The following is a 12,444-nucleotide window of genomic DNA, read 5'->3' as shown; positions in this document are numbered from 1 at the left end:
AATGTTCAATATTGCTAATCATTTTATTGTATTGAACAGGTTAAAGAAAATTGTTGGGCAAGGTCATGTACCTCTAGCATTTAACTCAATTTTTCGATTGAAATAAAGCTAAGAATTCTCAAAATAGCACCAGGAGGAGGCATATGCCTGTTCCATATGGAAATGAGTTAATTAGTTTATTTTGCACTATTGTGAGTAATGGATATCATGTGAAGAATTTGTGTTATCTCTAATGTCATACATGAAGCATGAACTTTAAAATGCTGAAATCATCAAAGTGGAAATTCTTAATGATAATCCTCTTCATGGTAAATTAGAGCAATTTTGTCTTAAATATTACAGGGTTCATGAATTGTAGACTCCAGATATGCGAACTTTATGAAGTCACAGATGGGCAACGACCCAAAGAGCGGAAAAAAAGTCAAATTACATTAAAAACACCCAGAACATGCTTGAGAATTCCTTGAGGCTTTCTATACTTACTGACAGACTCCTCAACACTTTAAAGTATCATGAGTCCTTTAACTCCTACATTTAAAGCACCTGCATCTGAGGCCCAAGTGGTGCTACACCAATAATTTGCAGTTAATATAACAGATGCATACCAATAGCCTCCATGTACAAGCAGGTCATGCGTACAGGGTGTGCAAGAACGCAGTTTACCACAGATTATCTAATCCTTTAATATTTGTTTTATATACTGAAACTTCGGTGCAGCATATAAAAGCCCATGTGCAATAGAATTCCTAGGAGTCTATCATTTTCTGTTGTAAGAAATTAATGTTGTAAGGGCTGAATAAATTATAAATTTGATTCTATTAGTTGTGTATTGTAAGACATTGCATCTTAACATAGCTCTGAGTCAGGCATGAAAAAAAGGGACATACTAGTGCATAACATTTAACATCAAATCATCCATTTAAAAATCTGCAATGTATCGCCAAAATATTTTGATAGTAAAATCATGAATCATTGTTTTGTTTTGAGTACATGCTTTAGTCTATTGACATCTGACTTGAAATTTTAGAATTTGATACCTCAAAGAAATATGATAATCTATGAAATATTGCATTAGTTGTCATTAAAAACATTCTCAATGCAAAGTTAAAAGATCTTTTTAAACTTTCAGTCATGATGGAAGCAGCAGCGGAGAACATATTGCAACAGGATTTTTGTCATGCTGTTAAAATTGGTGTAAAACACACTCAACAAATCATCCAGTCCATTCAGCAACTAGCAAACAAGCATGGAAATTCCAAAAGAACACCTCAGAAGACGTTCGTTCCATCCAAGGAAATAGTTGAAAATGCAAGACAGTAAGTTTTGGGATTCTCATTTAATTGTAATTTCCTGTATGTGAAGGACCTCTGCATGAGAATTACAAACACAATTTGTCTCTTATGCATATTTTTTATTGCTACTGAGTTGCTCATCACTTTGGAATTGGGTATGAAAGAATTCATATTTAGCAAAAGTGGCAGAACATGTGTTGCATTTCTTTCTGATCTGTGCATCACTATGGGCTTGTAAATTCAAATGTGCCAATCTTTGCTTTATTTTAGAAATTTATGATTTTAATTTCTGGCATCTTTCCATAATATTAATTTTACTTTCGGGGTATACTATTTCTGTTCCGAGAGTGGACAACAACTTTTTTGTTGAATTAGTTTAGAGAAGTTACTAAAAAACTAAATATGCAAACACACTTGAATTACCAAACTACCATGCTTTTGATCATTATTGTTTGGGATTATGCCACATGCTGTTTTGTCAGAAAGGTTTAGAGTACTGTCCTGATGCTTCCCCACAAGAAATATACTATGGGAATGTTTTTGAGGAATGATTTATTCCGCTGCAATTTCTATATCATGGGGTATAACCGTACAGTAAGGGTTTCAACCCTGGTATTCTTGCATCGTACTCCATACATTTTTCATTGAGTTTAGTTTATTGGCACGTGTACCGAGGTACAGTGAAAAGCTTTTGTTGCATGCTAACCAGCCAGTGGAAAAATAATACATGATTACAATTGAGCAGGGGTCTTACTGTTTTATTTGACTGTTTGCTTTTGCGAACCCATCCACGCAATTGGTTGCTACCCTGAATTTAGAAGCAACAGAAAAGAGAGTTGTTAGTGGGTCACTCTTACATTTGGCTAATAAAGATTGACTGATTGCAGTGGGTCATTACAGTGTGACTCAAGAGTGGAGTGAAAATAATCAGAGAAATACAGTTTATTTTTGAACATGTGCGCTATATGCATTTGTATAGTGCATATGCATAATATGCAGTGTATGCATATTGTATGCATATAATCCTTATATGCTAAAAGGATTGTCAAAAAAGGATTGCCAAAGTTTCTTCACGAATTTTAATCCAACTCCGGCTAATCTTTGTTAATAGAGCCATACAGTGACTAACATGTCCCATCTGTGTACATTCATAAGTTCTCGGAGCAGAATGAGGCCATTCGGCCCATCGTCTACTCCACCATTCAATCATTGCTGATCCATCTTTCCCTCTCAATCCCATTCTCCTGCCTCGCCCCACAACCGTTGACACCCTCACTAACCAGGAAACTGTCAATCTCTGCCTTAAAAACATTCATTGACTTGGATGCAATGAATTCCACACCACAGATTCATCACCCTCTGACTAAAGAAATTCCTTATCTCCTTTCCAAAGGTACGTCCTTTTATTCTGAGGCTCTGCTCTCTGGTCCTAGACTCTCCCACTAGTGGAAACATCCACATTCACTCTATCCAAGCCTTTCACTGCTCGGTAAGTTTCAATGAGGTCCCCCCTCATCCTTCTAAATTCCAGTGAGTACAGGCCCAGTGCCTTCAAACGCTCATCATATGTTAACCCAATCATTCCTGGGATCATTCTCGTAAACCACCTCTGGGCCCTCTCCAATCCTGGCATAAACCAGCATCGGCAGTTCCTTCCTACATATCCTTTCTCAGATATGGGGCCCAAAACTGCTCACAATATTCCAAATGCAATCTGACTAGTGGCTTATAGAGCCTCAGCATTACATCCCTGTTTTTGTATTGTTGCCCTCTTGAAATAAATGCTAGCATTGCATTCACATTCCTTACTACCAATTCAATTTGCAAATTAACTTTTTGGGAATCCTGCACCAGCACTCCCAAGTCCTATGCATCTCCGATTACTGAGTTCTCTACCCATTTAGAAAATAGTCTACGCCTACTATTCTGTATTCCTACTGGTCATATGATGAAAGAATGGATCGACTGGGGTTCTATTCACTGGCATTTAGATGAGAGGAAATCTCATAGAAACATATACAATTCTTAAGGGTTTGGACAGGCCAGATGCAGGAAAAATGTTCCCAGTTAGGGGAGTCCAGAACCAGGGGTCACAGTTTAAGAATAAGGGGTAGGCCATTTAGGACTGAGATGAGGAAAAACTTTTTCACCCAGAGAGTTGTGAATCTGTGGAATTCTCTTGTCACTGAAGGCAGTGGAGGCCAATTCATTGGATGTTTTCGAGAGAGTTAGATTAGCTCCTTGGGCTAACAGAATCAAGGGATATAGGGAGAAAGCAGGAACAGGGTACTAATTTTGGATGATCAACCACGATCATATTGAATGGTGCTGGCTCGAAGGGCCAAATGGCCTACTCCTGTACCTATTTTCTATGTTTCTTGTTTCTAGTCCTATGTGCCTGTGTTTGGCCCATATTCCTCTATCCATGTACCTGTCTATATGTTTCTTAAATGTTGCAATAGTTCCTGCCTCAACTACCTCCATACAGCTCGTTCCATACACCCACCACCCTTTGTATGAAAATGTTACCAGTCAGGTTCCTATTAAATCTTTCCCCCCTCACCTAAACCTTTGTCCTCTGCTTCTCGATTCCCGTACTCTGGTCGAAGCTCTGTACGTCTACCCAATCTATTCCACTCTTGATTTTATACACCTCTATAAGATCACCCCTCATCCTCCTGAGCTCCAAGGAATAGTCCCAGCCTGCTCAACATCTCCTGATAGCTCAGGCCATCAGGTCCTGGCAATATCCTTATAAATCTTCTCTGCACCCTTTCCAGCTTGACAACATCTTTCCGATAATATGGTGCCCAGAACTAAACACAATACTCTAATTGTGGCCTCACCAACATCTTATATAACTGCAACATGTCATCCCAACTTCTATCCTCAATCTCAGTTCTCTTAATAGAAACCCTCTTTTTGTGTAACTTTTATTTGTAAAATGCAGATGTGATCATCTTTATCTTATTATTTTAAAACCTGAATTATATTAACTATGAAACTTGGTCTTCAGACAAGATATTGTTCAATAACTTCCCCTAAATATCTAGTAGTAATCATGTATGCACACATGGGTGTTTTGACCTGATTTGTAATCTTCCACACATTTCTACAAGGCTTAAGCATCTATACTTTTTAAAGTGCAAATATTTACTCCATAGCGGGGGAACATAAATGACTCTTGAATAAAACTTAATATTTATGACATTGGGCATTTGTAAGTTTTTATACCACAGATTTCATGCTGCATTGTCCAAAATATTAAAGTGTATTTTATTTAAAGGAGTAAGAGAATAAACATGAAGAACGACAAAGAAAATCTGTTTGGCAGATGAGTTGATAACAAATTCAAAAATTGAACTCAAAACGGTTTTAAAGTTCATAACCATAAGCCTCTAATTGCCACCAATGTTTTTAAAATATATTTCTCTGATTTTAAATGCAATGATATTTTTGGAGCTCTTAACTTGGAAATCTTACAGTTTTGCTATGAAAGTCCATACTGCTGCTGTGGCTTTTACATGTGCATTTTTCACTTGAGGACATTTTATCTTCCAATTTGGAGCTTTGGAACAAATAGTAAAATATTGTGCATCTGTTTCTCAGGCTTGCTTCAGAGAAGATCCGTGAAGTATTTAAAGATTTTACTCATGATAAAGTAAGTATCCTTTCCCACGCAATGATTGTTTAATTTAAAGGAATGTTACTTAAGTTTTTATGTTGAAAATTTTTTTTTTTTGTTATTCAGATATCGAGAGATGATGCTATTAACAAAATCAGACTTGAAACAGAAGAACAGTTAAGAGGTATGATACTCCAGTCATTTCATATAGAGTAAGTTATCTGTCTACTCATGACTAAATGAAACCAACATGCCATTTGCACAAGTTTAACCAAATGGAAAGGCACTGGTATGATGTTACATTTGAAGGCTTTGATCAGGTTTTAATCCAGATTTAAAAATTTGGCCATTGGGTTAGTTCATGTATATATTGCAAGCCTCCTGAGAGATTCCAATAGTTAACATCTGTTCAATAATTCTTCTGAAATCAAGTAGAAATGAGAATTGATATTTGTGGGGGAAAAAGACCACAGTTCATCTGATTAAGTGACTATTATGTTAGTCACAGGACATACTCCTTGGACGTTGTTGACAAAATGTTATAACATGTGGTGAACACCTTTAGCTTTATTTTCTGAAATAACCCTGCATTTGAATGTATAAATTTGATCACTGAGACTAATTCTTTAGACAGTTTGTTCCATAGATTAATCAAATCAAAATCCTTTCTCCAGTTTCCTTTGGACAAGATGAAATAATGTGTTATGATCTCCATTAGGTCCTTCTAGAATTTTTAAAGCGGCATTCATATTATTTCCGTAGGACAAATAGTTGCACTACAGATTTTCCATTTTGATACTTTTTTTGCTCTTCAGTAGTTTTATGCTTTAATGGTCTCTGTAATTGTCTCTAATGTGCTGTTTTTTTCTACAAATGAATCATTTGGTTTATATTTATTTTACAGAAACATTTTCCGATGTTGATTCATTTGACATGATAGAGGCTTTTAATATAGTTTCCAAAGAGGTTTTCAGAAATATTATCATGAATGAATACTTAAGGTAAATAATTTTTTTAATTTAGTTTGTTATCGATTATTTTAGTTTATGGCATTATGTCATGTTAGAAAGATTTTAATTATGTTGCCCTGTTCTAACCAGAGGAACTTTATACCTTAATAGTGAATTCAAGGAAACTAACCTTTCTGGATTTTCTTTTCACAAAGAAATATGAATATTTGCAACCTAAAGTATAGCACTTTGTATTAGTATTTCATTACAATGTCTTGGAAATTGTTCTGTAACTGGGACGACATGAACAGTATCATATTTAAGGAATATATATTGTCGTTAAGTTTTATTGACTCCATTTGGAACTTCATCCATCAGCCTAAATGCCATTGTTACTATTACCTCTTACATTGAGGCTCTACTACCATCTATAACAAGTTACCCACTCCGCTGCAACCTAAATAAGCCACTTAAAATGGCGAAGAGATGAAAATTAAATTACCTGCATTCCCTTCCAGAAACACTCCATCCAAAAACCATTCCATCCAGAGTTGAATACATGCCCCATTTCTTCATCAAGTTAGCATCTACATTATAGAGTTCCCTTTATGAAAGCATAGTAGGATGTCTTCACCTGAAGGTTCAGTTAGCAGCTTACCATGATCACCTCTTCAAGGACAATTAGGAATGGCCACAATGCTGACACACGTCCATTAATGAACTGGAAACTGAACGTGTCACCAGTTATGGAAATGATATCATTCTGGTAAAAATATTAACAATTTTTATGTAAAAAAAATTAACATTACAGCATTTTTGACTCTAGATGTGTTTACTGAGAACTAAGTAAGTTTTTGTTAAATATTTAATGTTTCATTTACTTTAATAAGGCATAAATGAGCAAATAGATGAGGATTACTTTCTCAAAAGTGTAAAGTAGTTGAGAGAGATTACATATAAAATTCTGCAGATCCTAGCAAACCACCCAGGATAGATCTCTTTTGTGATATTTGTCCAGTCAACTGTATCGTCATCATCATCCCACCATCCCATCCTTTCCTAATGGTAACTATCTGATTGGGTGATGGAACAAATGAATCCTGAGGGTGCTTTTGGGCACCTAGCTGGGACATCGAAGAAAGGTTTGCGCTTTTCATGGTTCACATGCAATGTTGTAGAGATGTTAAATAACCCTTCCCTCCTTATTTCAATGGTCAGATTCACTGAAGTTTGGGAAAAGTAGCTGACAGGAGCTAGATTAAAGTTAAAATATAATTTGGGAGCTTCATTATCATACTGTTTTGGAAATGCCCATATGCTTTGTACTTTCCCTTTGCAGATGTGACGGCAGAGATTTGAGATCCCTTCGGAACATTAATTGTGAAGTTGATCTCTATAAGCCTCTTCATGGATCTGCACTGTTTCAGAGAGGACAGACACAGGTATGAAATAAATAAGATTGTACCCATCTTAAAGGAAATTTTGCAAACTTGCTAAATATAAAGGATTGATTCTACTGCCAGTTATTTAATCATAGTAATTCAATTGATTTGTGCGCTGAGATTCACTTTGCACCTTTACATTTGTTATTTTTAATTTATAAATAAGAAACTATTTTAATACAAGTAATGACTGGATAATTGAGTTAAGCAGGATAGGATTAACCCAATTTCCACATTGGATCTATTCATTCTGTAACGTTACAAATCAAAAGATACAGGGAAGCTGGAATTGAGCTTTAAAATCAAGCATTACTTAATAAATGGTGAAGCAACTCAAAGAACCAAATGGCTCCTGCTCTTGCAATGCATTCTTTTTTAATGCCGGCGACTTTGTGTTATGACCTTTTGCCATGTTTGCTCTTGTAAATTTTATAAATCACTATCCAAAAATTTGACATTCAGAATAAAATTTGTTCTCTTGCAATTTGTGTATTGAAAAAATAGTAAATGAACGCAATTTATTTTTTACGACTATTGCTGCAGATTACACAATCTCACCGATTGGAAAGCCATGATATGATCCGTTTTCTAGGAACGCAAACACCTGCTGCACCCACAGGTGTTGCCTGCAATTTTCGCAAATATTTAGCATAATTTAGGTAAATTAATCGCATGGGTGCAATTGGAAAAAATAATTTAATCGGAAAATTTATTACTTTCTTCTTGCAAGGATATCCCAATATTGTAAAGTAACATTATTTTAACTCCCTTAAGGAATTAAGGATTCAATAAAGTTTATTGAAGTTGGCCAAACGAAGGTTGAATCCACCATTATTTCACATTTTGCTGCGAACTGACAACCTGGTAAAATTAGGTTTGACTTTACATTTCCCGGCATGGTCAGTCAGCCAGGGATGGTGCTGGTGGTGTCATTCATCAGTCTGCTGAATGTATGACTGTTGAGGAATGAAAGTGTTAAATTTGATCGTGACACCTCATTTGATATCTAGGATGTACCAAAGCATCCATTTTGTGAAGTATGAGCGATCTGCCAGCACCTTTTGAACCTGTATCCTAGCAAGCTGTCCCTGGTCAGAAAGTTAACAAAATAGTGAAGACAATTGAATATAAACCCATTCCAAATCAATATAAAATATCTATGTTCCTAATTCAATCTATCACATGCATAATTTTCACAAAGGATTCCTTTCTTTTTAGGTCTTGTGTACAGTAACCTTTGATTCTATAGAATCAAGTGTAAAAAGTGACCTTATCACCACTCTAATAAGGTAAGTAATAAAAATGTCACTGTTTTCAAATTTTCTTAGGTTAGATTTGTAGTAAGGAAAAGCTGGAAAAGAGAGGTGGCGATGGGACAAAACTTAGCAAGTGACAGATGAATACAGGTGAGGAGGATTTGATTGACAAATGGGTGGTAAGTGATTAAGACTAGCGGTGAAAAGGGAGAAAAAAAATGTGTCAGATAAAGAGTGAAATGTAAACCCAGAGGGAAGAATATGAATGAAAAGGGACAGGGAGAGAGGGGAGATATAAGGGACTCTGGAATGAGAGATGAATGTATGTAGGAGGGGAAAGGAGCAAGATGTCTGGGGTGGACAGGAGGTGGTGAGAGAAATGCATGGCCGAGTGAGGGAAGGGGGGGTCACAGGATAGAGAGGTGGTAGGCGGTTATTATTTGAAATTGGAGAATTCAACTCGAGGGAGCCTCTAATTCTTCATTCAACAGACCCAATCATTTCCCCTCAATTACTCTGCCTCTGCCTGGTGAAACTTGTCCTTGCCCTCAACAACTTTTCTTTTGATTCCTCTCACTTTCATCAAGTCAAAGGTACTATGGGCACTCGTATGGGCCTCAGCTTTGCCACCTTTTGTTGGTATAGTTGGACAGTTCTTGTTCCAAGTATACCTGCACCAACTCTTTCTCCGCTATGTTGACAATTGCACCATCCTGCATCTATGCAGATTTTATTGATTCAATCAACTTAACTAACTTCCACTATGCCTTCAAATTAATTCAGACTCTCTCTGACACCTCTCCTATCTTTCTTGAAATTACCTGGATTACACTTCCTCCCACCCTGCTTCTTGTAAGGATGCCGTCCATTACTCTACATCTCTCCATCTCCACCACAACTGCTCCCAAGATGATGATTGCCACTCAAGACTCAGTAAACATGATTTTTTCCTTGCTGTTGTAGATGGGTTCCTCGCTTGTGTCTCCTCTGTGTCCCGCAGTTCTGTTCTTGCTCCCGCTGCCCCCTAACAGAAAAAGGATAGTGTATTCCTGGTCCCCTCCTTTCATCTCACCAGCCTCCACACCCAACACATCATTCCATAACAATTCCGCAATCTTCAATGTGATCACTCCATCAGTCATACTTTCCCATCCCCACCCCTTTCACTTTCCACAGGGTCCACTCCTTCCTCAACTTCTTGGTTCCCATAGTTTCCCTTGCAATTGCAGATGTGACAGCTGTCCTTGCATCTTAATCCTCACCTCCATCCAGGGACCCCAGGAGCCCTTTCAGCTGAGACAGGTTCACATGCACCTCTTCAAACCTTATCTACTGCATTCAGTGCTCCTGATGTGGCCTCCTTTACATTGGTGAGACCAAGCGTAGACAAGATGAATACTTTGTCGAAAACTTGCACTGTCCGCTGAGGCCTGCTGGATTTGCCGATTGCTAATCATTTTAACTCCCTTTCCCATTCCAATACCGACGTTTTGTCCTTGCCTCTTCCATTGCCAGTGTGAGGCCATGCTCAAACAGTAGGAACTCATATTCTTCTAAAGCAGCTTACAACCCAATGTTAGGAACATCGAATTCTCCAATTTCAAATAATACCCCCTATCTCCTCACTCTTTCCTGTGACCCCCACCCTGGCATGCACCCATTTAGAGTCATACAGCATGGAAACAGGCCCTTGAGCCCAACTTACCCATTCCAACCAAGATTCCTCATCTACACTAGTCCCACCCACCTGTGTTTGGCCCATAAACCATTCCTATCCATCCATGTACCTGTCCAAATGTCTTTGAAATGTTGTGATAGTACCTGCCTCAACTACCTCCTCTAGCAGCTCATTCCATATACCCACTGCCCTTTGTGTGAAAACCCTATCCATCCAGTTTATGTTAAATCTTTCTCTTTCACCTTTCTCCCACTGTCTCCCATTTCCCCTGTAACCCTACTACTTTCCCATTCTTAATACACTTATCGCCCATACCCAAGACCCTCCTTTCCTGTTATCTATCCTCCCCATGTCCATTTCCACTCTTATCCCTCGCTCTGGTTTTACATTTCACTCCTTTTCTCCAACTTATCTGACACCTTTTTTCTTCTTTGCACTTTGCAGTTTGCCTTTGTCACCTACTCCACCCCACTGCCAATCGAATCCCCTCTCGCCTGTATCCTATAACTTTTCAGGGTTTGTCCTGTCCGCCCCCCCTCCACCACTCTTTTTCAGCTTGCTCCTCCTTCAATCAGTCTGAAGAAGAGTCCTGACCTGAAAAGTCATCCTGTCCATTCCTTCCACAGAGCTGTCTGAACTGCTGAGTTCTTCCACCACATTATGATTTGCTCAAGTTTCCAGCATCTGTAGTTCCTTGTGTTTCCAACTAAAACAATGTTAATTGGGAATTCGGCAACTATTATTAAAAAAAATATTTGTCAATGTAACAATTTGTACAATTGCCACAAAGAGATGAAAGAAAAATATTCTGGGGCGAGCTCACTGGCTTTGAGGAATTGATTTACAAAACAAAGGCTTGTGGAGCTCACTGGTATTTTCCATTCATAAAATTTGTTAATTCTGTTCCTCTGCTGAGGCTTGGAAAATTTATTGACATTCATCATGATAAGAGTTTGTGGGGTTTGGGTCAAAGTTGAGAAGGTTGACTGAGTAGCTGCACCTTAAGATGGTAGTTCGCCAGTTTATTTCTAAGGTGAAATATTGATGACACTGTCTTTGTGGTAGATAGCTTCAGCCTCCAGTTTTCCAGGTACCTACATATGGCACCCATGTCAGCAGAGAGCTTTTCTTCCACCTCCTTAACATGCTTGGCAGATATTGTGAGGGCCACGTCATCGGCGTACATGGCTGAGGTGGCTGGAAAGTCAAAAGTGTAGATGTTATACAGGGTCGGTGCAAGGACCGAACCCTGAGCGACACCATTCTTTAGTCCATGCGGTCGACCTCTGTCGGTAGCTAGTGCAGAGGACAAAGGATCTGGTGTACAGGAGCTCCATAATGAAGTCTGTCAGATGATTTGAGCTGAGCATTCTCTGGGTGAAGGCCTTGGTGCCATACAGTATCGTATGCAGCAGTGAGGTCTAGGAAAATAGCACCAGTCACTTGCTTGTCGTCAAATGCCTGTTCGATGGTTTGAGTGAGTCGCACAACTTGGTCAACTGTGGAACGCCCTTGTTGGAAGCCGGCTTGGTCATGTGGTAAGAGCGGATCAACAATGGAGTTGATTCTTGTGAGAATCAGGCGTTCTATAAGTTTGTAGGTAGTACACAGTAGTGAGATTGGGCGATAACTTTGTGGAGGTGTATCTGGCTTCCCAGGTTTGAGAAGGCTGACAACAGAAGCACGTCTCCACATCTTCGGTATTCGTGTGTAGTTGTAGCACACATTAAACAGATCAGTCAGCCATCCAATCATGTTGTCTCCGCAGTGCACTAGGAATTCGTTATGGATCCCATCTAGGCCTGTAGTCTTGCCCTGCTTAACATGTTTGATAGCTGCCAGCACTTCTCCGATGGTAAAGTCATGGTTAAAGTATTCATGTTCAGGAAGGATGGCTCTTTTTCTTAGGCTGGAGATTTCTTGGAGAACATCTCTTTTGAACTGCTTGTTGGGGCTGGTGTAAGTGCCATTCTTGACTAGTTGATTTGCAATGTCATTTGGGGATACAGGGCATGGCTTCTTAGCAGAGGTTCTGCCGGTGAGTCTATTGATGGAGGCCCATGCCTTCATATACACAAGTCAAGTCCAAGTCAAATTTATTTGTCACATACACATACACGATGTGCAGCGAAATGAAAGTGGCAATGCCTGCGGGTTGTCAAACTAGGTCGCAGCCTCACCTACAAAAGCCATCTGATGAA

The 12,444-nt window shown here is 38.6% G+C and overlaps 1 protein-coding gene across 1 annotated transcript in view; it reads left to right on the top strand.

Moving 5' to 3' along the window:
* Nucleotides 1-12,444, top strand: part of pnpt1 (polyribonucleotide nucleotidyltransferase 1) — a 43,950-nt gene that overhangs the window by 17,550 nt on the left and 13,956 nt on the right. Inside the window, exons 9-14 of the mRNA XM_078405791.1 lie at nucleotides 1,130-1,316; nucleotides 4,902-4,953; nucleotides 5,044-5,101; nucleotides 5,822-5,918; nucleotides 7,207-7,309; nucleotides 8,528-8,598. Coding sequence (XP_078261917.1) covers nucleotides 1,130-1,316; nucleotides 4,902-4,953; nucleotides 5,044-5,101; nucleotides 5,822-5,918; nucleotides 7,207-7,309; nucleotides 8,528-8,598 — 568 coding nt within the window. The remainder of the gene's footprint in view (nucleotides 1-1,129; nucleotides 1,317-4,901; nucleotides 4,954-5,043; nucleotides 5,102-5,821; nucleotides 5,919-7,206; nucleotides 7,310-8,527; nucleotides 8,599-12,444) is intronic.

This window comes from Rhinoraja longicauda, chromosome 9, assembly GCF_053455715.1.
Source record: "Rhinoraja longicauda isolate Sanriku21f chromosome 9, sRhiLon1.1, whole genome shotgun sequence".
In the NCBI taxonomy this organism is placed as follows: domain Eukaryota; kingdom Metazoa; phylum Chordata; class Chondrichthyes; order Rajiformes; family Arhynchobatidae; genus Rhinoraja; species Rhinoraja longicauda.
The sequence above is the reverse complement of the archived record's forward strand: the minus strand, read 5'-3'. Positions and strand labels throughout refer to the sequence as shown.